This window comes from Coregonus clupeaformis, unplaced genomic scaffold (genome assembly GCF_020615455.1).
Source record: "Coregonus clupeaformis isolate EN_2021a unplaced genomic scaffold, ASM2061545v1 scaf1630, whole genome shotgun sequence".
Classification (NCBI taxonomy): Eukaryota; Metazoa; Chordata; class Actinopteri; order Salmoniformes; family Salmonidae; genus Coregonus; species Coregonus clupeaformis.
In genome coordinates, this window is record NW_025535084.1 from 31,266 (window position 1) to 57,500 (window position 26,235).

General features: G+C 47.4%; 1 protein-coding gene across 1 annotated transcript in view; it reads left to right on the top strand.

Annotated features, from left to right (window-relative positions):
• Positions 1 to 16,756: 16,756 nt before the first annotated feature.
• The window catches only part of LOC121554437 (endophilin-A1), a 33,435-nt gene continuing 23,956 nt past the window's right edge, over positions 16,757 to 26,235 (top strand). The window contains exon 1 of the mRNA XM_041868029.1: positions 16,757 to 16,960. Within this exon, the coding sequence (XP_041723963.1) occupies positions 16,916 to 16,960 (45 nt within the window). The 5' untranslated portion in view covers positions 16,757 to 16,915. The remainder of the gene's footprint in view (positions 16,961 to 26,235) is intronic.

Here is a 26,235-nt window from a genome sequence, read left to right on the forward strand (position 1 = left end):
ACATCACCTTTTGATTTGTTGCAGCTGGATTCTCCTATTGGAACAATTCGAAAAGCCTTTATGGAACCCTCTTTTTCTAAGATGGTAGAAGAAGGTCTCTGCATATTGACAGGAAGTCCAAATGAACATGACAGCAGTAAGAAAGGAGAAGAGGAGAGGAAAGGAAAGAGGAGGAGAAGAGAGGAGAGGGGGGAGGAGAGGAAAGGAGAGGAGAGAGGAAAGAGGAGAGGAAGAGAGAGGAGAGAGGAAGAGAAGAGGGAGAAGAAGAGGAGAGGGGGAGAGGGAAGAGAGAGGGAGAGAGAAGAGGAGAGAGGGGAGAGGAGAGAAGAGAGAGGAGAGAGGAGAGAGGAGAGGAGAGAGGGAAGAGAGAGGAGAGAGGAGAGGAGAGAGGAAAAGAGAGGAGAGAGAGGAGGAGAGGAGAGAGGAAAGGAGAGGAGAGGAAGAGAGAGGAGAGAGATGGAGAGGAGAAAGGAAAGGAGAGGAGAAAGGAGAGGAGGAGAAAGGAGAGGAGGAAAGAGGAGAGGAGGAAAGAGGAGAGGAGAGAGAAGAGGAGGAGATAGGAGAAGAGGAAAGAGGAAAGAGGAAAGGAGAGGAGAGAGAGGAGAAGAGAAAGGAGAGGAGAGGAGAGAGGAGAGGGAGGGGAGAGAGGAGAGGAGAGGAGAGGAGAGGAGAGGAGAGGAGAGGAGAGGAGAGGAGAGGAGAGGAGAGGAGAGGAGAGAGAGGAGAGGAGAGGAGAGGAGAGAGGAGTAGGCCCGGTTCCTTCCCTGGGCGGAGTACGACCAGGACTCACTTCGTCACCCTTCCTGACACCAGCCGCAGGACGACGCCGGCCAAAAGGACGGCCCCGAGGGCCCCGACTGCAGAGGACTCGGTCTGGCTCGGAGTCCATGGAGCCAGGGCCGGCTGATATCCCAGGACGCACTGGAAGGGAGTTACCCCCGGTGGAGGAATGACGAAGTGAGTCCTGGTCGTACTCTGCCCAGGGAAGGAACCGGGCCCACTCAATGTCAGTCCTGGCAGTGACTCCTTAGGAACCTCCCCAGCTCCTGGTTGATCCTCTCCACCTGCCCGTTGGACTGAGGCCGTTACCCGGATGTGAGGCTGACCGTGGCCCCCCAGCTTCTCCATAAAGGCTCTCCAAACCCGCGACGTGAATTGGGGACCACGGTCAGAAACGATGTCCTCCGGAAGGCCATAGTGCCGGAAGACCTGCTGGAACAGTGCCTCAGCGACCTGGAGAGCGGTAGGGAGACCAGAGAGAGGGATAAAACGGCAGGATTTAGAGAATCTGTCAACAACCATAATGGTAGTAAAACCATCAGAAAGGGGGAGATCAGTTACGAAGTAATGGACAGATGGAACCAAGACCGCTGAGGAAGGAGTTTCCCTGCTGGAGCGCGCCGGGGAGATTTAGTTTGGGCATACGGAGCAGGACTCATAATAGCGGGCGACCTACAGCGGCAAGGTGGGCCACCAGTACTTAGCGGAGAGAGCCTGAATGGTGCGGGTGATACCTGGGTGTCCAGCGGTGAGGGTTGTGTGTGCCCAGGTCAGCAACCTATCCCTTACCCCCGTGGGGACGTACAGTTGAAGTCGGAAGTTTACATACAGTTAGGTTGGAGTCATTAAAACTCGTTTTTTCAACCACTCCACAAATTTCTTGTTAACAAACTATAGTTTTGGCAAGTCAGTTAGGACATCTACTTTGTGCATGACACAAGTAATTTTTCCAACAATTGTTTACAGACAGATTATTTCACTTATAATTCACTGTATCACAACTCCAGTGGGTCAGAAGTTTACATACACAAAGTTGACTGTGCCTTTAAACAGCTTGGAAAATTCCAGAAATTGATGTCATGGATTTAGAAGCTTCTGATAGGCTAATTGACATAATTTGAGTCAATTGGAGGTGTACCTGTGGATGTATTTCAAGGCCTACCTTCAACCTCAGTGCCTCTTTGCTTGACATCATGGAAAAATCAAAAGAAATCAGCCAAGACCTCAGAAAAAGAATTGTAGACCTCCACAAGTCTGGTTCATCCTTGGGAGCAATTTCCAAACGCCTGAAGGTACCAAGTTCATCTGTACGAACAATAGTACGCAAGTATAAACACCATGGGACCATGCAGCCGTCATACCGCTCAGGAAGGAGACGCGTTCTGTCTCTTAGAGTTGAACGTACTTTGGTGCGAAAAGTGCAAATCAATCCCAGAACAACAGCAAAGGACCTTGTGAAGATGCTGGAGGAAACAGGTACAAAAGTATCTATATCCACAGTAAAACGAGTCCTATATCAACATAACCTGAAAGGCCGCTCAGCAAGGAAGAAGCCACTGCTCCAAAACCGCCATAAAAAAGCCAGACTACGGTTTGCAACTGCACATAGGGACAAAGATCGTACTTTTTGGAGAAATGTCCTCTGGTCTGATGAAACAAAAATCAAACTGTTTGGCCATAATGACCATCGTTATGTTTGGAGGAAAAAGGGGGTCGCTTGCAAGCCGAAGAACACAATCCCAACCGTGAAGCACGGGGGTGGCAGCATCATGCTGTGGGGGTGCTTTGCTGCAGGAGGGACTGGTGCACTTCACAAAATAGATGGCATCATGAGGAAGGAAAATTATGTGGATATATTGAAGCAACATCTCAAGACATCAGTCAGGAAGTTAAAGCTTGGTCGCAAATGGTTCTTCCAAATGGACAATGACCCCAAACATACCTCCAAAGTTGTGGCAAAATGGCTTAAGGACAACAAAGTCAAGGTATTGGAGTGGCCATCACAAAGCCCTGACCTCAATCCTATAGAAAATCTGTGGGCAGAACTGAAAAAGCGTGTGCGAGCAAGGAGGCCTACAAACCTGACTCAGTTACACCAGCTCTGTCAGGAGGAATGGGCCAAAATTCACTCAACTTATTGTGGTAAGCTTGTGGAAGGCTACCCGACACGTTTGACCAAAGTCAAACAATTTAAAGGCAATGCTACCAAATACTAATTGAGTGTATGTAAACTTCTGACCCACTGGGAATGTGATGAAATATATAAAAGCTGAAATAAATAATTATCTCTACTATTATTCTGACATTTCATATTCTTAAAATATATTGGGGATCCTAACTGACCTAAGACATTTTTACTAGGATTAAATGTCAAGAATTGTGAAAAACTGAGTTCAAATGCATTTTGGCTAAGGTGTATGTAAACTTCCGACTTGAACTGTAGATGCGCTCCGGAGGGCAGGTAGCGCAGGTAGAGCCTGGCTCCACATCTACGTCCCAACGATACGGGATGGGCTGGAGGGCACTTACAGGACTCTCAGCCGGCATGGAACGCTTTTCCTGGTGTTTGGGTCCCACGGTGAGGGTGAGTGGTGCTGTGATGTGTGTAGTAGTACCAGATGCCCAATGGTCGATTATCCAGGGCTTGGACAGGAAAAGGAGAGGAGAGCGGGTTATGAAGTAATGTTCAGGTGAGGAGGCGAGGGCCTGGACGATAAAGTTCCCCGCAGCACTGGAGTCCACTAGAGCAGTAGAGACACCTGAGGGACAGCCAGTGAAATGGGAACCAGAAACATTTTTGGCGGAAAGCGATGATCATGGAATACTCACACCTACCCTGGGAGACGGAAGGTCACGGGGCCGCCTCTCTGCTCTAGTGGACCCCGGGTTGGGAAGCACCGGACACCGCTGAAGCTGGTGCCCCTTCCTGGCCGCAATAGGGACAGAGCCCCAGCTGTCTCCGGCGACGCCGCTCTGCCGCGGAGAGGTGTGTGGCCCCTACCTCCATGGGTTCAGGCTCTGCCTCACAACAGCCAAAAGGAAGGAGGCGAGTGGCGAGGTGGGCACCGGCGCTCCCGAAGAAGATTATCCAGACGGATGGCCATCACGATGAGTGTGTCCAAGGATAGGTTGTCATCCTAACACTCCAACTCATTCCATCCGCTGGAAGCTGCCACAATCCGAAAGGTGAGGGCGTACTCCGCAGCGGTCTGGGCACCCTGCTGGATTTGGAGAAGTTGCTCACCTTCCTCTCTGCCCTCTGGAGGATGGTCGAAGACTGCCCTGAAGAGAGCCATGAACCTCTCATAGGAACCCAGCTCCTCCTCTCCTCTCTATCCCAGACGGCCGTTGCCCACTCCAACGCCCGATACCGGTCAGCAGGGAAATGCTCGTGGCAACCTTGGACCACTCGGTGGTGGGGGCTCCCTGGAGAGCCTCGCTGGTGGTGTCGAGGCGGTGGAGAACACGGAGGACCTTCCATGGCCGTACCCTGCAGAGCCAGCTGGTGGTGTCGAGGCGGTGGGGAACACGGAGGACCTTCCATGGCCGTACCCTGTAGAGCCAGCTGGTCGTGTCGAGGCGGTGGAGAACACGGAGGACCTTCCATGGCCGTACCCTGTAGAGCCAGCTGGTGGTGTCGAGGCGGTGGAGAAGACGGAGGACCTTCCATGGCCGTACCCTGTAGAGCCAGCTGGTCGGGTCGAGGCGGTGGAGAACACGGAGGACCTTCCATGGCCGTACCCTGTAGAGCCAGCTGGTCGGGTCGAGGCGGTGGAGAACACGGAGGACCTTCCATGGCCGTACCCTGTAGAGCCAGCTGACCGTGGTGTTGGTGGAGTAGGTGACCCTGTTCCTCGACCGTCTGGAAGATGGTTTTCTCCTCTGCTTCTTCCATATAGCTAGGAAGTATTCTCTCACGTATACGCAGGGAGTCAGGAAGCAGGTGCAGAAGGAGAGTTAAATAACAATGATTCAAGGCAAATGAAGGTAATCAAGGTGATGAGGAAGTCCAGGTGTGTGTAATGATGGAGAACAGGTGTGTGTAATGATGGAGAGCAGGTGTGTGTAATGATGGAGACCAGGTGTGTAATGATGGAGACCAGGTGTGTGTAATGATGGAGAGCAGGTGTGTGTAATGATGGAGACCAGGTGTGTGTAATGATGGAGACCAGGTGTGTAATGATGGAGACCAGGTGTGTGTAATGATGGGGACCAGGTGTGTGTAATGATGGAGAGCAGGTGTGTGTAATGATGGAGACCAGGTGTGTAATGATGGTTACCAGGTGTGTGTAATGATGGAGAACAGGTGTGTGTAATGATGGGGACCAGGTGTGTGTAATGATGGAGAACAGTTGTGTGTAATGATGGGGACCAGGTGTGTGTAATGATGGAGAACAGGTGTGTGTAGTGATGGTTGCCAGGTGTGTGTAATGATGGTTGCCAGGTATGTGTAATGATGGGGACCAGGTGTGTGTAATGATGGAGAACAGGTGTGTGTAGTGATGGTTGCCAGGTGTGTGTAATGATGGTTGCCAGGTGTGTGTAATGATGGAGAACAGGTGTGTGTAATGATGGGGACCAGGTGTGTGTAATGATGGAGACCAGGTATGTGTAATGATGGAGAGCAGGTGTGTGTAATGATGGTTGCCAGGTGTGTGTAATGATGGTTGCCAGGTGTGTGTAATGGTGGTTGCCAGGTGTGCATAATGATGGTTGCCAGGTGTGTGTAATGATGGTTGCCAGGTGTGTGTAATGATGGTTGCCAGGTGTGTGTAATGATGGTTGCCAGGTGTGTGTAATGATGGTTGCCAGGTGTGTGTAATGATGGTTGCCAGGTGTGTGTAATGATGGTTGCCAGGTGTGTGTAATGATGGTTGCCAGGTGTGTATAATGATGTTTGCCAGGAACCGGTGGTAAGTAGACCGGCGACGTCGAGCGCTGGAGAGAGGGAGCGTGAAATAGTTTTTAAAAAAAGTAGGTTTAAATGAGTTTTAGTAACAAGAGACTGGATTATACTACATAACCACCGCCACTGAAGGCTGGAAAGTCCTGCCTATCAATTTCAATTCAATTCAAAGGGCTTTATTGGCATGGGAAACATATCTTTGTTTACATTGCCAAAGCAAATGGAATAGACAATAAACAAACGGGAAATAAAGAAGGGAAACATTACACTCACAAAAATTTTCAAAGAATATAGACATTTCAAATGTTATATTGTTCGCTATTGTCACGGATTCTGCCGAGACTGCTCCTCCTCCTGGTTCGGGCAGGCTTCGGCGTTCGCCGTCCCCGGAGTACTAGCTGCCACCGCTCTATGTTTCGTTATTTGATTGCTTTTGTCTGTCTGTTATACCTGTGTCCATTTGTGTGTTGATTACGTGTCTTATAAGTTCCTTGTTTTTGCACTAGACTATTGTGTGTTGTTATTTGTTGCCACTTAGTCAGTGCTACGTGTTTGCACTCCGTTTTGTTTCATGTTTAGTGTTTTACGCGTGTGCGTAATTTTCCCTCGCCTCTTGGTGTATTTTTCGAGGTCGGGGTTTTCCCTCGTTGTATTTAGACTATTAAAGTCTTGTCGGACTTAACCTCTGTGTCCTGCGCCTGACTCCTCCACCACATCCACATCGGTTCTAGTGACAGAAAAACACACCACCATGGAGTCAGCAGGAACGGCGGCGGCACCCGAATCCCTGGAAGACCGGATCAACTACCAGGACACCATGATCCGGCAACTCGGGGCCGCCATGGACGAGGTGTCCAACACTCTGCGCCGATTGGTGAATCGAGAGGTGCCCACGCACTCTTACAACATCCCATCACCAACGGCCAGTCCCTCCTCTCTCAGCACCGGAACCCAGTGGCATTCGGCTCTCGCTCCCGAGGGCATATGACGGTTCTGCAGCCGGGTGTCAGGGATTCCTCCTGCAGGTGGAACTTTACCTTGCCACCATACACCCGGCGCCCTCGGGATACGGAGCGTCTCCGCCCTCATCTCCTGTCTCTCCGGCAAGGCGTTGGAGTGGGCCAACGCCGAATGGAGGGGAATAGACGCCGCAACCATCACCTACGCGGAGTTCTCCCGCCGCTTCAGGGCTGCCTTCGATCATCCACCTGAGGGGAAAGCGGCGGGAGAGCGTCTATTCCACCTCCGACAGGGGAAGAGGAGCGCACAGGAGTTCGCACTGGAGTTCCGGACACTAGCGGCGGATGCGGGGTGGAATGAGAGGGCCCTCATCGACCACTACCGGTGTAGCCTACGAGAGGATGTTCATCGGGAGCTGGCCTGCAGGGACACCAACCTGTCGTTTGACCAGTTGGTGGACATTTCCATCCGTCTAGACACCCTGCTGGCTACCCGCGGACGTCCCGAGTGGGGGTCGTCCATTCCACCCTCCAGCACCTCCGAGCCGATTCCTATGGAGCTCGGGGGTGCTGGCGCTAGAGAGAGAAGGAGAGGGAACCCGAGGGGGGCCATCCCCTGCACCACCTGCGGTCGTGGAGGACACACCGCGGCCAGGTGCTGGGGAGGGTCTCCTGGGAGAGGTGACAACAGGCCACGCACTGGGGAGTCATTTCAGGTGAGTAGGCGCCCCACTTACCCAGAGCTTTCTGTTGGTCACATGAGTATTCCTGTGAGGTTTCCACAGGTGGCACCTCATTCCCAGCATAAGGCGCTAGTAGATTCAGCGCAGCTGGGAACTTTATTGATCGGGCATTTTGTTGTAGGGTAGGAATTCCCCCCTTCGGCCGGTAGAAGCTCCATTTCCTGTCCACGCATTAGACAGCCGGCCGTTGGGGTCGGGCCTGATCAGGGAGGTCAGCAGCACCACTGACGATGACGACGCAGGGGGGTCATGAGGAGATCATTCAGTTTTATCTGATTGACTCTCCTGCGTACCCCATGGTGTTGGGCCTTCCTGGTTAAGCACCCATGATCCTACCATAGCGTGGCAACAGAGGGCTCTTATGGAGTGGTCTGCCCAGTGTGTAGGGAGATGTCTAGGTGTTTCGTAGGGGCGACCTCCGTAGAGAGTCCGAACCAAGTGCCCGCACTGCGCATTCCCCCTGAGTATGAGGATTTAGCACTCGTGTTCAGCAAATCGAGGGCAACACGGCTACCTCCTCATAGACAGGGGGACTGTGCGATAAATCTCCAAACAGGAGCGGCTCTTCCACGGAGTCGTGTGTATCCCCCTGTCTCAAGAGGAAACAGCGGCTATGGAGACTTACATAGCCGAGTCCTTGGCACAGGGATACATACGGTCCTCCACTTCCCCGGTCTCCTCGAGTTTCTTCTTTGTGAAGAAGAAGGACGGGGATTGCGCCCGTCGTATTGATTACCGTAGTCTCAATCAGATCACAGTTAAATACAGTTACCCACTTCCACTGATTGCGACGATGACGGAATCATTAGCGGAGCGGTTCTTCACAAAGTTGGATCTCAGGAGCGCGTACAATCTGGTGCGCATTAGGGAGGGGGATGAATGGAAAACAGCATTTAGCACCACCTCGGGTCATTACGAGTATCTCGTCATGCCATACGGGCTAATGAATGCTCCTTCAGTCTTCCAATCCTTTGTTGACGAGATTTTCCGGGACATGCATGGGCAGGGTGTAGTAGTTTACATCGACGACATCCTAGTGTACTCTTCTACGAGCCGAGCATGTAGCCCAGTGCGCGAGTGTTGAGAAGACTGTTGGAGCATGACTTGTATGTCAAGGCAGAGAAATGCCTGTTCTTCCAGGAGTCCGTCTCCTTTTTGGGTTATCGGTTGTCCGCGTCTGGTGTGGAGATAGAGGTAGACCGGGTATCGGCCGTGCTGTAATTGGCAAACTCCAACCACTGTAAAAAGAGGTGCAGCAGTTCTTGGGTTTTGCTAATTACTACCGGAGGTTTATTCGGGGTTTTGGACAGGTTGCAGCTCCCATTACGTCCCTGCTAAAGGGGGGTCCGGTTCGTTTGCAGTGGTCGGCTGAGGCGGACAGGGCATTTGTCAAACTGAAGAACCTGTTCACCTCGGCCCGGTGCTGGCGCATCCGGATCCCTCTTTACCATTCCAAGTTGAGGTAGACGCGTCCGAGACCGGTATTGGGGCAGTCCTGTCACAACGGTCCGGCACGCCACCTAAACTCCGCCCCTGTGCGTTCTACTCCAAGAAGCTCAGCTCGGCGGAGCGCAACTATGACGTTGGGGACAGGGAGCTGTTAGCCATAGTCCAGGCCCTAAAGGTGTGGAGGCATTGGCTTGAGGGGGCTCAACACCCTTTCCTCATTCTGACTGATCACCGTAACCTGGAGTACATCCGGGCAGCTAGGAGATTGAACCCTCGTCAAGCTAGGTGGAATATGTTCCTAACCCGGTTTGTTTTTAAGATCACATACATCCCAGGGTCCCAGAATGGTAAGGCAGACGCCCTGTCCCGGCGGTATGACACGGAGGAGAGGTCCAACGAGACTACTTCCATATTGCCGGAGTCTTGTTTGGTGGCTCCGGTGGTATGGGAGGTCGATGCGGAAATCGAACGGGCACTGCGTACCAACCCTACTCCCCCCGAGTGTCCTGTGGGGCGGACGTACGTTCCGCTCGAGGTTCGTGATCGTCTTATTTATTGGGCTCATACATCACCCTCCTCTGGACATCCAGGTATTGGCCGGACCGTGCACTGTCTTAGCATGAAATACTGGTGGCCAACGTTAGCTAGGGATGTGAGGGTTTATGTCTCCTCCTGCTCGGTGTGTGCCCAGTGTAAGGCGCCTAGACATTTGCCCAGGGGTAAGCTACATCCCTGCCCGTTCCACAACGACCATGGTCCCACCTATCAGTGGATTTCGTAACCGACCTACCCCCTCCCAGGGGAATACCACCATTTTGGTCGTTGTGGATCGGTTTTCCAAGGCCTGTCGTCTCCTTCCCATGCCGGGTCTCCCTACTGCCCTACAAACCGCTGAGGCCCTATTTACCCATGTGTTCCGGCACTATGGGGTCCCCGAGATATTGTGTCTGACCGAGGTCCCCAGTTCACCTCCAGAGTTTGGGGGAGCGTTCATTGAACGGTTGGGGGTCTCGGTAAGCCTTACCTCGGGGTACCACCCAGAGAGCAATGGGCAGGTGGAACGTGTCAACCAGGATGTGGGTAGGTTTTGAGGTCCTATTGCCGGGACCGGCCGGAGGAGTGGTCTAGGTTCATCCCCTGGGCAGAGATGGCCCAGAACTCTCTCCGCCACTCCTCCACCAATTTAACACCTTTCCAGTGTGTTTTAGGTTATCAGCCGGTCCTGGCACCATGGCACGAGAGCCAGATCGAGGCCCCTGCGGTGAGACGAGTGGATTCGGCGCTCGGAGGAGACGTGGGACGCTGCCCATGTCCATCTGCAGCGTGCCATCCGTCAACAAAAGGCGGCGCCGATCGCCACCGCAGTGAGGGACCGGTGTACGCACCGGGAGATCGAGTCTGGCTCTCGACTCGAAACCTGCCCCTCCGCCTGCCCTGCCGGAAGCTGGGTCGGCGGTTTGTGGGGCCCTTCAAAGTCCTGAGAAGATTGAACGAGGTGTGTTACAGGTTACAACTGCCTATAGAGTATAAAAATATTAACCCCTCGTTCCATGTGTCTCTTCTCAGGCCGGTGGTAGCTGGCCCACTCCAAGAATATGAGATAGGGAGAGACCCCTCCACCCCCCTTTGGACATCGAGGGGGCCCCGGCGTACAGGGTCCGGACCATCTTGGACTCGAGGCGCCGGATGAGTGGTCTCCAGTACTCTCATGGAGTGGGAGGGGTACGGTCCGGAGGAACGGTGCTGGGTGCCCAGGAGGGACATACTCGATCCATCCCTCCTGACTGAGTTCCACCGTGGGCATCCCACGCGCCCGGGTCCGCGTCCTCCTGGCCGTCCCCGAGGCCGGGTCGGCGCACGGCTGGAGCCGCGCGTCAAGGGGGGGTACTGTCACGGATTCTGCCGAGACTGCTCCTCCTCCTGGTTCGGGCAGGCTTCGGCGTTCGCCGTCCCCGGAGTACTAGCTGCCACCGCTCTATGTTTCGTTATTTGATTGCTTTTGTCTGTCTGTTACACCTGTGTCCATTTGTGTGTTGATTACGTGTCTTATAAGTTCCTTGTTTTTGCACTAGACTATTGTGTGTTGTTATTTGTTGCCACTTAGTCAGTGCTACGTGTTTGCACTCCGTTTTGTTTCATGTTTAGTGTTTTACGCGTGTGCGTAATTTCCCTCGCCTCTTGGTGTATTTTTCGAGGTCGGGGTTTTCCCTCGTTGTATTTAGACTATTAAAGTCTTGTCGGACTTAACCTCTGTGTCCTGCGCCTGACTCCTCCACCACATCCACATCGGTTCTAGTGACAGCTATGTCCAGTGTTGTAACAAGTAGCTGAAGTATGAAAGGTAATATTGTTATGATGAGTTTCTCGGGTATCAAAGAATCAAGGATGCAAGGATATACTTAGACATTTTGTAGACAGTTAATTCAAATGTTTAATGATCGGTACCGGGTTCGTTACAACAATGACCAGAGCTTTGCCCTTGGTGTTACGAACTAACTTGAACAAAGAAAACACTCTACCTTATACACCTTCTGTTACCCTCTTCCTGGCATACATCTGGCAAGTCTCAATGGGCACTCCCTGTCTTTGATGTTCATCACTCTTTACCCCAAGTCACTATCCTAAACATCACTCATGCTATCCTAAACATCACTAATCTACCTTTGACATAATGAATGTAGACTTTCTGTCTCCTAACCACTTATCTAGTAACTCTAACCTGTTCCCCACGATACTATGACATGACATTATCACAAATATAAATATCTCCCACTTATTTCATTGGCTGAAAGGCCCGTCACTTCTTAGCAGAAAGATACGCATTCGTTCTCAAATGAAGCACAGCGCCGGAAATCTATCCGCATAAACTAGTCCCAGCTTCGTTCTTTACCAACCACAGGAGGTTGTACATTGAACTCCATAGAAGAAAACAGAGAGAAAGAGACTGCCAGTTTCTTAAAGTGGAACTGACAGCGTTTTAACTACTTTGCAGACATGAAACAAATAGAACAATCATAATATCAGTAAACAAATATCAAATTCCCAGTTTATGCTACAAAACCAGCTTTATAAGAGGTTTTAAAATAAGTTATATTTGACTCAATGTTCCATGACGTACACTAAGGCATTGTTGTCAGTTCAATGCATGATTAATATAATTCACCAATTCATTTCTTGGTAGTAGGTGTATTTTGTGGCTTTTGGCGAATGCGTTCTAAATCTAAAGGTGTGCTGTTGCAACTGCCTGTAAACACACAGTCCAGTTCATGGTGATTGATGGCAGGCCTGGGTGGCAAATGGCTTGTTTGTATAAAGGCCTACTGTAGCTCTGATTTGGCTGTGGTGTACCGGTCTGCGTAGACTCCGGTCCTGGATGAGACAGATGTTTTTTATTAGGTTTTATTTACTGCAGTGTCTATTAATTGTCCAAACGCACAGCCGTTTTCCCACTCTATATTACTATATAATTTTCACAAATGCCTTAGAATACGTAATTCTCAAACATTCTAAGAATTTATGAAAATGTGACAAATCTAAGTGCTCGCTTGGCAGATTTTTTTTTATTTTATTGTCATATTCTTCCTTACTTGAAATAAGTAGTTAGGCTGTTATGAGGTATGATATAAATAACCTAATGGCATTTATTCTGGGGATTTGTCGAATATAATAATAATAATAATAATAATAATAATATGCCATTTAGCAGACGCTTTTATCCAAAGCGACTTACAGTCGTGCGTACATACATTTTTGTGTATGGGTGGTCCCGGGGATCGAACCCACTACCTTGGCGTTACAAGCGCCGTGCTCTACCAGCTGAGCTACAGAGGACCACCTATACAGTACCAGTCAAAAGTTTGGACACACCTACTCATTCAGCAAAGCTGTCATCAAGGCAAAGGGTGGCTACTTTGAAGAATCTCGAACATAACATATGTTTTGATTTGTTTAACACTTTTTTGGTCACTACATGATTCCATATGTGTTATTTCATAGTTTTGATGTCTTCACTATTATTCTACAATGTAAAAAAAATTGTAAAAATTAAGAAAAACCCTTTGAATGAGTAGGTGTGTCCAAACTTTTGACTGGTACTGTATGTGTTTATTCATTCACAACTAGGATGGGTAACACGATTATTTTAAACCTAATATAAGGCATTTATAAATTCATATATATAAACGTTTGGAGTGACCGGTGTAATTTCTCACCAAAAGATGGACATGCCATTGGTAGACATTCAGCACTACCTGACACCAAAAATCTGAAAGCGTTGCTCAAACTCCCTTAACAGTCCCGTTATTTTATCTTTGAACCGCTTCATGTCTGCCACATGTTGGGTCGCGCACACATTTTTCAGACAGGGGAAGTGAGCTGCATCACCACCGGCGAGTTGCGTCTCCCACAATGACAGCTTCAACTTGAAAGAACGTATGCTGTCATAATACTGCGTGGCAACTTTGTTGCGCCCTTGCAGCTGTTTGTTCAAGTTATTCAGGTGCTCTGTAACATCCACCATAAATGCAAGGTCCTGCATCCATTCTGCAGAATTAAATTTTAACACTGGTTTGCCCTTTTCTTCCATGAACTGTTCAATTTCTTCTCGTAAATCAAAGAAACGCCTCAGCACAGCACCTCGGCTTAACCATCTTACCTCAGTGTGGTATGGCAGGCCATAGATGTGGTCTTTCTCTCTGAGAAGGCTGTCAAACTGACAGTGATTCAGGCTTCTGGATCGGATGAAATTAACAGTTTGGATGACCACCTTCATGACGTTATCCATCTTTAATGACTTGCAACACAAAGCCTCCTGGTGCAAAATACAGTGAAAAGTCCAAAAATCACGTCCTCCATTTTTAGATTGCACTTTCTCTCTGAACTTTGTCACAACACCTGCTTTTTTCCCGATAATTGAGGGCGCACCATCTGTAGCCAGGCTGACAGCGCGGGACCAGTCCACTCCGACCCTGTCCAGCGCTTGGCTGACGAAGTGCAGTGAAAATATCAGCTGCTGTCGTTGTATCTGTCATCGGCACCAACTCCACGAATTCCTCGGTGACGGTCAATGTGTCATCAACTCGCGGGATGAAAATGGCCAGTTGTGCAACATCTGTAATGTCCATGCTTTCATCAATTGCAACCCGAAAACGCAATAAATGACTTTACTTTTGTTTCAACTGGCTGTCCAAATCCACTGAAAGATCGGAAATCCTGTCTGCAACTGTGTTTCTTGTCAGGCTGATATTTGCAAAAGCCTGGTGCTTTTCAGGGCACACAATCTCTGCTGCCTTCATCATGCATGTTTTTACAAATTCACCCTCACTAAATGGTTTTGAAGCCACTGTGATTTCATTAGCAATGAGGTAGCAAGCTTTCACTGCAGCGTCACTGATGTCTCGGCTGTGAGTAAACACAGACTGCTGTTTCTTCAGACCCACCAACAGTTCATTCACCTTCTCTCTTCTCCGCTGTCCTTGAAAGTTGTCATATTTGTCGGCATGAAGACTCACATAGTGGCGACGAAGGTTATATTCTTTCAGCACTGCAACATGCTGTGAACACACCAAACATACAGCTTTCCCATTCAATTCGTGAATAAATAGAAGGATGACAATTTTCTTGGAACACTCTGCACTCTGCGTCCACTTTTCTCTTTTTGACAGAGACATATTGGGGCAATGAGGGGTGCCAAAGCACATAATGTTAAAAGTAGAAGCCGTAATAAATATTGTGGGCAAAACAAAGTAAGCTCATCCGGACTGGCTGCACTTGCTTGACTCTATTTGCTCTGCCCTGGTATAAACAGTTTGCTTGCTTAACACAATTGCTATTGCGCCATCCAGTGGACACAATTGGAACAGCAGTTTATTTTATTGAAAAATTGCAGCTCATTTTTATACTTTACAAAATCATCTCGCGGGCCGGATTAAACCCGTTTGCGGGCCTGATCCGGCCCGTGGGCCGGACGTTTGACACTCCTGCTCTACGTGCTTCAGCACTCGGCGGTACCGTTCTGTGAGCTTGTGTGGCCTACCACTTCGCGGCTGAGTCATTGTTGCTCCTAGACGTTTCCACTTCACAATAACAGCACTCACAGTTGACCGGGGCAGCTCTAGCAGGGCAGACATTTGATGAACTGACTTGTTGGAAAGGTGGCATCCTATGAAGGTGCCACGTTGAAAGTCACTGAGCTCTTCAGTAAGGCCATTCTACTACCAATGTTTGTCTATGGAGATTGCATGGCTGTGTGCTCGATTTTATACACCTGTCAACAACGGGTGTGGCTGAAATAGCCGAATCCACCAATTGTAAGAGGTGTCCACATATTTGTGTATATAGTGTATCAAGTTTTTTATTTTTTTATTATTTTTTTAATGCCACTTAGCTTCCTTCATTCATTAATTCATTCATTGAGTTGAAAAGAAGATCAGTAGGGAGTTCAAACTCAGTTGAACTAAGTGGTATGCTGTCCATGGTGCTGAAGCACTTACTGATATCTCTCTCTCTCTCTCTCTCTCTCTCTCTCTCTCTCTCTCTCTCTCTCTCTCTCTCTCTCTCTCTCTCTCTCTCTCTCTCTCTCTGTCTCTCTCTTGCTCTCTGTCTCTCTGTCTCTCTCTTCCTCTCTGTCTCTCGCTCTCTCTTTCCGAAACGCATATTCTTCTCAAAATGGTTAGCTAATAAATGTGCACATCTCGATCTCCCTCTTATCATAGGCTAGTAGAAGAATCTAGAAAAAACATTAGGCGATCACCTAGCTCACGGAAAGCAACCTCCTCTCATGCACATGCGCACTGCCACAACTGTATCGTGCCAATTGGAATAAACTCAATCGTTAGATTACCGAAGTCAAATGTGGTTTATATTGGATATTCAGTGGATATTAGGTCAATAGCTATTGAACCAATCATGCCATGACTATAAACATGGTATATTCTGAATCAGGGGTGGATGGAGAACAATCCACTCTGTTTATATATATAGTACCTTTTACATTTAAATTTTTTGTCATTTAGCAGACGCTCTTATCCAGAGCGATTTACAGTTAGTGAGTGCATGCTTTTTTTTTTTCATACTGGCCCCCCGTGGGAATCGAACCTACAACCCTGGCTTTGCAAGCGACATGCTCTACCAACTAAGCTACACGGGACTACCTGTCAAAAGTTTGGACACACCTACTCATTCAAGGGTTTTTCTTTATTTTTTACTATTTTCTACATTGTAGAATAATAGTGGAGACATCAAAACTATGAAATAACACATATGGAATCATGTAGTAACCAAAAAAAGTGTTAAACAAATCAAAATATATTTAAAGAAAGAAAACCTCTGGAATGAGTAGGTGTGTCCACACTTTTGAGTGGTACTGTGTCTAAAAATATTTGTAAAATATATTTACAAAATTCAATCTTCAATAGCGCTTGTTGAAATTTCGTTTTTTATTTTTTGCTTTCAATCTTCAATAGCTATTAGACAAATAGTGCCATGACTATGAAAATGATATATTCTGAAATCGGTAAATAAAAAAATTAATAACAATAAACTGTGGATTAATGTCCATCCTCCCCCGATTCAGAATATATACTTTTCATAGTCATGGCACTATTTGTCTAATAGCTATTGAAGATTGAAAGCAAAAAAAAAAAAAAAAATTCAACAACAACAAAAAAGCAGTGGATTTTCGTCCATCCTCCCCCGATTCAGAATAAACCATTATCATAATCATGGCACACTTTGTAAGAGCTATTGAAGTTAGAAATCCGAAATTGTATTCTTTTTTTAAAGTTGTGGATTTTTCTGCATCTACCCTTGATTCAGAATATACCATCTTCATAGTCATGGCATGCTTGGTTCAATAGCTGTTCACGAGAGAAACCCGAATATCCAATATAAAACCAATTTTACCTCGGTCACTCTATACGGAGAGGACACCACTGTAGGCTAGGTTAGATACGGAACGAAAAACACTCGATAGAAAGCAAGAAAGAAAGGCGGATTATATTAATTGTTTTGAAACGCAGAGGGCGGAGAATTTTGTTTTTACCGGTAAACGCGCGAGGTCGTCTAGTCGAACCGGAGCGATGTCTGTCGCGGGGCTAAAAAAGCAGTTCCACAAAGCCACCCAGGTAGGTTTCGGTTAATGATTCTGTCTTTCCGTGCCTTGGTCGCGGTAAACTATTTTTCGGAGGTGATAGCTGATCAAAACAGCGACAGTGAATACAATGGCAGGTATTCTTAAATCATTGTATGGGTTTGTCTGGGCTTAATCTCAAAAAGGAGCGATTGAGATTTACAGGCACAATATCGTTAGGCTTCATTGTCTTATCTGTGCCAGGCTCCCATGCCCACAGGCCCAGGCTACCAGCACTAGCCTACAGAGCTAGCCTGTCATTTGTCCAACCATAGACATGTAGTTGAATAAAGGCCTATCTATCTCATCTCTTAGTGAGGCATGCATCGCATTCTCTCTCGTGTTTACATTATAGACGGGTCTGCGCTGCATGAAGTCGTTCCTGGTCTCCAGGAAGAGTAGCTGCTGCTTTAGCACGAACTGGGGATCCTAGTAAAATACTAATACTAGAAGGACGATAAAATCACATAGTAGAAACACATAGGCTACAGATCCGTTCCCATATGGACCAACTGACAGCTCCCCTCCCTCCCTCCCTCCCAGGCTCCCCTCCCTCCCTCCCTCCAAGACTCCCCTCCCTCCCTCCCAGGCTCCCCTCCCTCCCTCCCTCCCTCCCTCCCTCCCTCCCTCCCTCCAAGACTCCCCTCCCTCCCTCCCTCCAGACTCCTCCCTCCCTCCAAGGCTCCCCTCCCTCCCTCCCTCCCTCCCTCCCTCCAAGACTCCCCTCCCTCCCCTCCAAGACTCCCCCCCTCCCTCCAAGGCTCCCCCCTCCAAGACTCCCCCTCCCTCCCCTCCCTCCAAGGCTTACCTCCCTCCTCCCTCCAAGACTCCTCCCTCCCTCCAAGGCTCCCTCCCTCCAAGACTCCCCTCCCTCCCTCCCTCCCTCCAAGGCTTACCTCCTCCCTCCTCCAAGACTCCCTCCCTCCCTCCAAGGCTCCCCTCCTCCAAGACTCCCCTCCCTCCCCCTCCCTCCCTCCCTCCCTCTCCCTACAAGAGAGTCACCAAGCCAGGAGTCTGTTCAAAGGGACGTAACGTTCCGATCAGATAGAAGTGTATCGTGTAGGCCAGGGCTGTCCAACCTTCTTCCTGGAGATCTACTGTCCTGTAGGTTTTCAGTCCAACCCTAATTTAGCGTATCTGATTCAGCTAGTTAAGGTCTTGTTGAGCAGCTAATAAGTAGAATCAGGTAGACCTGACCCCTGACCCCTGACCCCTCAATGGCTGAACTACAGACCTGACCCCTGACCCCTCAATGGCTGAACTACAGACCTGACCCCTGACCCCTCAATGACTACGGTTGGCGCTAGTCTGTGACTACGGTTGGCGCTAGTCTGTGACTACGGTTGGCGCTAGTCTGTGACTACGGTTGGCGCTAGTCTGTGACTACGGTTGGCGCTAGTCTGTGACTACGGATGGCGCTAGTCTGTGACTACGGTTGGCACTAGTCTGTGACTACGGTTGGCGCTAGTCTGTGACTACGGTTGGCTCTAGTCTGAACACTACGGTTGGTGCTGGTCTGTGACTACGGTTGGTGCTAGTCTGTGACTACGGTTGGCGCTTGTCTGTGACTACGGTTGGTGCTAGTCTGTGACTATGGTTGGCTCTAGTCTGTGACTACGGTTGGCTCTAGTCTGAACACTACGGTTGGCGCTAGTCTGTGACTACGGTTGGCGCTAGTCCGTGACTACGGTTGGCTCTAGTCTGTGACTACGGTTGGCTCTAGTCCATGACTATGGTTGGCTCTAGTCCATGACTATGGTTGGCTCTAGTCTGTGACTACGGTTGGCGCTAGTCTGTGACTATGGTTGGCTCTAGTCTGTGACTACGGTTGGCGCTAGTCTGTGACTATGGTTGGCTCTAGTCCGTGACTATGGTTGGCTCTAGTCTGTGACTACGGTTGGCTCTAGTCTGTGACTGAGTAAAATAAAGCAAAACAAAAACACTCCAAGAGATCCCTTTGAACAACTGCTTGTTGTATGTTTGGGATGAGAAGATTTCATGCCATCAGGACTAATAGGCTACATAATAAGGGGGTTGGTTGGTTGAGATACATCAGGCGTATTCTCCAGGACCTCTGTGGTGAGGATCTGAAATGACTGTTGGGAATTAACGGGTTTAATATAGATGCACCTACTTAAAAGTACCCATCCACAGCAACGGGTCACTGCGTGACAGTAACGGGGGGCCGGCGAAAATAGAAATTAATCAACAACAACAGATGTTGGAACCGTGGGAGCGGTGAGGTGGGGGCGTGGCTTGGCCCAGAGAGAGAGAGAGAGAGAGAGAGGAGAGAGAGAGAGAGAGAGAGAGAGAGAGAGAGAGAGAGAGAGAGAGAGAGAGAGAGAGAGAGAGAGAGAGAGAGAGAGAGAGAGAGAGAGAGAGAGAGAGAGAGAGAGAGAGAGAGAGAGAGAGAGAGAGAGAGAGAGAGAGAGAGAGAGAGAGAGAGAGAGAGAGAGAGAGAGAGAGAGAGAGAGAGAGAGAGAGAGAGAGAGAGAGAGAGAGAGAGAGAGAGAGAGAGAGAGAGAGAGAGAGAGAGAGAGAGAGAGAGAGAGAGAGAACGTGCGTGTGAAGCTGTTTGCCCCAATCCAAGATGGCAGCTCAGGAAAGAGGATACCTCAGATGAAGTCACCTGAATCAATTATACATCTTTCATTACTCTGGACAAACACACACACACACTTATCTTCATTAAATTCACACAGGGGGGAAGATGAGGGGAGAACTGAACACTCAAACTCTCTCCATTCCCAGTCCTTTTTGGAAACCGGTTGGCATGGAAACCCTACATGTGTGTAGCGGGGGTGAAAGTAGATCCAATGTTGCTGCTCAGAGGAGCTTGATGCGTACACACACACACAGACAGACACACACACACACACACAGACAGACACACACACACACACACACAGACACACAGACACACAGACACACAGACAGACAGACAGACAGACAGACAGACAGACAGACAGACAGACACACACACACACACACACACACACAAGGCTCGCAGCTGGTTGGCTCGCTCAATAATTGATTGTCCTTGAGGGCACGACCGTGGCAGAGAGACGCTATCTACAGCGTGTTCATGTCCCTCACTCACTGCCTCACTCAGTCATTCTCACTCGCTCGTTCGCTCACTCGCTCTCCTATTAGTGGAAGTGGTATTTGCTTTACACTGTCTGATCCTATGTATCGTCATCACTACATCTCCCAGGCCCAGCTATAGCCTCCATTAGAGACCGTCCTGGTTGGAATGAGACGGTGTCTTTTTTCAGTAGTCCATTAGAGACGGTCCTGGTTGGAATGAGACGGTGTCTTTTTTCAGTAGTCCATTAGAGACCGTCCTAGTTGGAATGAGACGGTGTCTTTTTTCAGTAGTCCATTAGAGACGGTCCTGGTTGGAAGGAGACTGTGTCTTTAAAAAAAAAAATAAAAAAATAGTCTCCTCTGAACAGTTGATGTTGAGATGTGTCTGTTACTTGAACAATGTGAAGCATTTATTTGGGCTGCAATCTGAGGCGCAGTTAACTCTAATGAACTTAAAAAGTATTTGATCCCCTGCTGATTTTGTACGTTTGCCCACTGACAAAGAAATGATCAGTCTATAATTTTAATGGTATGTTTATTTGAACAGTGAGAGACAGAATAACAACAACAAAATCCAGAAAAACGCATGTAAAAAATGTTATAAATTGATTTGCATTTTAATGAGGGAAATAAGTATTTGACCCCCTCTCAGTCAGAAAGATTTCTGGCTCCCAGGTGTCTTTTATACAGGTAACAAGCTGAGATTAGGAGCACACTCTTAAAGGGAGTGCTCCTAATATCAGCTTGTTACCTGTATAAAAGACACCTGTCCACAGAAGCAATCAATCAATCAGATTCCAAACTCTCCACCATGGCCAAGACCAAAGAGCTCTCCAAGGATGTCAGGGACAAGATTGTAGACCTACACAAGGCTGGAATGGGCTACAAGACCATCGGCAAGCAGCTTGGTGAGAAGGTGACAACAGCTGGTGCGATTATTCGCAAATGGAAGAAACACAAAATAACTGTCAATCTCCCTCAATCAGTCCAGAACTACACGGGAGGATCTTGTCAATGATCTCAAGGCAGCTGGGACCATAGTCACCAAGAAAACAATTGGTAACACACTACGCCGTGAAGGACTGAAATCCTGCAGCGCCCGCAAGGTCCCCCTGCTCAAGAAAGCACATATACAGCACATATATATTTTATTTTACTGCTGCTCTTTAATTATTTGTTATTTGTCTATTTTTTACTTCAATTTATTTTAGTAAATTCTTTCTTAAAACGTATTTTTCTTAAAACTGCATTGTTGATTAAGGGCTTGTAAGTAAGCATTTCACTGTAAGGTCTATACCTGTTGTATTTGGCGCATGTGACAAAAATTAATTTGATTTGAACTCTGGGTCTTCCTTTCCTCATGAGAGCCAGTTTTGTCATAGCGCTTGATAGTTTTTGCGACTGCACTTGAAGAAACTTTCGAAGTTCTTGAAATATTCAGTATTGACTGACCTTCATGTCTTAAAGTAATGATGGACTGTTGTTTCTCTTTGCTTATTTGAGCTGTTCTTGCCATAATATGAACTTGTTCTTTTACCAAATAGGGCTATCTTCTGTATACCCCCCTACCTTGTCACAACACAACTGATTGGCTCAAATACATTAAGAAGGAAAGAAATTCCACAAATTAACTTTTAAGAAGGCACACCTGTTAATTGAAATGCATTCCAGGTGACTACCTCATGAAGCTGGTTGAGAGAATGCCAAGTGTGTGCAAAGCTGTCATCAAGGCAAAGGGTGGCTATTTGAAGAATTTCAAATATAAAGTATATTTTAATTTGTTGAACACTTTTCTGGCTACTACATGATTCCATATGTGTTATTTCACAGTTTTGATGTCTTCACTATTATTCTACAATGTAGAAAATAGTAAAAAATAAAGAAAGTAGGTGTGTCCAAGCTTTTGACTGGTTCTGGATGTCAGGTGGTTATTGGATGTACAGTGCATTCAGAAAGTATTCAGACCCCTTGACCTTTTCCACATTTAGTGACGTTACAGCCTTATTCTAAAATTGATGAAATTGTTTTTTTCCCTCTTCAAATCTACACACAATACCCCATAATGACAAAACAAAAACAGGTTATTATAAATGTTACCTAAATTATAAAAAAATAAAGGATTCAGACCCTGTACTCAGTACTTTGTTGAAGCACCTTTGGCAGTGATTAAAGCCTCTAGTCTTCTTGGGTATGACGCTACAAGCTTGGCACACCTGTATTTGTGGAGTTTCTCCCATTCTTCTCTGCAGATCCTCTCAAGCTCTGTCAAGTTGGATGGGGAGCGTCAATGCACAGCTATTTTCAGGTCTCTCCAGAGATGTTCGATCAGGTTCAAGTCCGGGCTCTGGCTGGGCCACGCAAGGACATTCAGAGACCCCTGTGTTGTCTTGGCTGTGTGCTTAGGGTCGTTGTCCTGTTGGTCTGAGGTCCTGAGTGCTCCGGAGCAGGTTTTCATCAAGGACCTCTCTATACTTTGCTCCATTAATCTTTCCCTTGATCCTGACTAGTATCCCAGTCCCTGCCGCTAAAAAACATTCCCACAGCATGATGCTTCCACCACCATGCTTCACCATAGGGATGGTGCCAGGTTTCCTCCAGACGTGAGGCTTGGCATTCTGGCCAAAGAGTTCAATCTTGGTTTCATCAGACCAGAGAATCTTGTTTCTCTTGGTCTGGTAGTCTTTTACGTACCTTTTGGCAAACTCCAAGCGGGCTGTCATGTGCCTTTTACTGAGGAGTGGCTTCCGTTTGGCCACTCTAACATAAAGGCCTGATTGTTGGGGTGCTGCAGAGATGGTTGTCCTTCTGGAAGGTTCTCCCATCTCCACAGAGGAATTCTGAATTCCATCAGGTTCTTGGTCACCTCCCTGACCAAGGCCCTTCTCCCCCGATTGCTCAGTTTGGCCGGGCGGCCAGCTCTAGTAAGAGTCTTGGTGGTTCCAAACAGGATATACCTGAGCTCAATTTCGAGTCTCAAAGCAAAGGGTCTGAATACTTAATTAAATAAGGTATTTCTGTTTTTTGTTAATACATTTGCAAACATTTCTAAAAACCTGTTTTCACTTAGTCATTATGGGGTATTGTGTGTAGATTTATGAGGAAATTGTTTAATTTAATCAATTTTAGAATAAGGCTGTAATGTAACAAAATGTGGAAAAGGTCAAGGGGTCTGAATACTTTCCGAATGCACTGTATGTTTGTAAACTGACCATTAAAAAGTACCATATTGATTAGCTGTACCATGATATTTGTTCCACGGCTAAAACCCTTCCCCATCTCAAGTTGTGTTGTCATCCCAGTGACCGGCAGACCACCCCTGTCCCCCGAGAGGCCAGGACCCATCGTTCGAAAAGAGCACAGAACCAAAAGAACAGCAGCAGATCAACCGCCAAAAGCATTTCCATCGCCCTCACCTCGATTTGCATTTATATATAGCTATTAAAAAATATATTTTTTTTCTCCATAATTAACAAAGAATATTTGTAATAATATAGGCAGTTCATGCAAAGGATTGTTACCTCTAACCAGGATTGCCATTACGAAAATTACATTTTTGGCAAGCAAATCTTATTTTAGCAAACAATTATTGTGATTCATCCTATATTGTCCCTAACATCGTTACTCCCTAGCAACAGGTGTGGGATACACACACACACACACACACACACACACACACACACACACACTCAACCCCTTTCCCACACAAACAACCATAAACTCAGATGCTCAACAGTTGTTCCATCCCAGAGCCCAACTCAAGAATAGACTTGATTTTACGAATGCAAATACAGTTGCAGCTGTTTGAGAAGGCATGCAAAAATGGAGCGAAAACTGGCAACAAATGGGGAGATCTGATTAACCATTGTCAAGTCCTAGGTGATGGAGATCAGATACACACCTTTCCCCTGAAACACACACACACACACTGGTCCCCCGCTGTGACCATTTTCCCAAGCATCTCTGTGCAGTCAGAACTTTGTGCCACCAGAGCCACAATAAATGTCAGAGTGTGACCGACAGGGCCGTGGGGTGAGACAGGGATGCAGTTTAAGCCCCACCCTCTTCAACACAAATTGGCGAGGGCACTAGAACAGTCTGCAGCACCCGGCCTCAACCTACTAAAATCTGAAGTCAAATGTCTACTGTTTAATGATGATCTGGTGCTTCTGTTCCCAACCAAGGAAGGCCTACAGCAGCACCTAGATCTTCTGCACAGATGCTGTCAGACCTGGGCCCTGACAGTAAATCTCAGTAAGACAAAAATAATGGTGTCCATCTAGACACTGTTGCCCTAGAACAAACAAAAACTATACATGCCTCGGCCTAAACATCAGCGCCACAGGTAACTTCCACAAAGATGTGAACGATCTGAGAGACAAGGCAAGAATGGCCTTCTATGCCATCAAAAGGAACATAAAATTTGACATACCAATTAGGAGCTGGCTACAAATACTTGAATCAGTTATAGAACCCATTGCCCTTTATGGTTGTGAGGTCTGGGGTCCGCTCACCAACCAAGAATTCACAAAATGGGACAAACACCAAATTGAGACTCTGCATGCAAAATTCTGAAAAAATATCCTCTGTGTACAACGTAAAACACCAAATAATGCATGCAGAGCAGAATTTGACCGATACCCGCTAATTATCAAAATCCAGAAAAAGAGCTGTTGAATTGAGGTGGAAACTGATCTGCACTTCCTAACCTCCTACCAAATGTATGACCATATTAGAGACACATATTTCCCTCAGATTACACAGACCCACAACGAATTCGAAAAACAAATCCAATTTTGATAAACTCCCATATCTATTGGGTGAAATACAACAGTGTGCCATCACAGCAGCAATATTTGTGACCTGTTGCCACAAGAAAAGGGCAACCAGTGAAGAACAAACACCATTGTAAATACAACCCATATTTATGTTTATTTATTTTCCCTTTCGTACTTTAACTATTTGCACATCGTTACAACACTGTATATAGACATAATATTCACGCTGAATGGTGGTCCCCTCAGGGCTGCGTGCTTAGTCCCCTCCTGTACTTCCTGTTCACGCACGACTGCGTGGCCAAGCACGACTCCAACACCAACATTAAGTTTGCTGACGACCCAACAGTGGTAGGCCTGATTACCGACAACGATGAGACAGCCTATAGGGAGGAGGTCAGAGACCTGGCCGGGTGGAAGAAAAGGAGGACCGAGCAGGCAACCATTCACATCGACGGGGCTGTAGTGGAACAGGTTGAGAGCTTCAAGTTCCTTGGTGTCCACATCACTAACAAACTATCATGGTCCAAACACACCAAGACAGTCGTGAAGAGGGCACGACAACACCTCTTCCCCCTCAGGAGACTGAAAAGATTTGGCATGGGTCCCCAGATCCTCAAAAAGATCTACAGCTGCACCATCGAGAGCATCCTGACAGGTTGCATCACCGCCTGGTATGGCAACTGCTCGGCATCCACTGGGGTCAAGCTTCCTGCCATCCAGGACCTCTATAGTAGGCGGTGTCAGAGGTAGGCCCAAAAAATTGTCAAAGACTCCAGTCACCCAAGTCATAGACTGTTCTCTCTGCTACCGCACGGCAAGCGGTACCGGAGAGCCAAGTCTAGGTCCAAAAGGCTCCTTAACAGCTTCTACCCCCAAGAAGCCATATGACTCCTGAACAATTACATTGACTTTGTTTTTACACTGCTGCTACCAACTGAGCTACACAGGGCCCTAATTACCTCGACTAACCGGTGCCACCACACATTGACTCGGTACCGGTACCCCCCTGTATATAGCCTCGCTATTGTTATTTTATTGTGTTATTTTTTATTTTATTTTTTACTTTAGTTTATTTAGTAAATATTTTCTGAACTCTATTTCTTGAACTGCATTGTTGGTTATGTGCTTGTAAGTAAGCGTTTCACTGTAAGGTGAATACCTGTTGTATTCAGCGCATGTAACTAATGCAATTTTATTTGAGATGACATTTGAAATGTATTTTATTTGTAATGTTTACTGTAAAAAAAAATAATGTTTATTTCACTTGCTATGGCAATGTAAACATATGTTTCCCATGCCAATAAAGCCCCTTAAATTGAATTGAATTGAATTGAGAGAGATATAGAGAGATATGAAATAAAAGTGTCTAAAGAGTCTCTCCTCGTTGCGTTGCTGCTTTATTAAATCA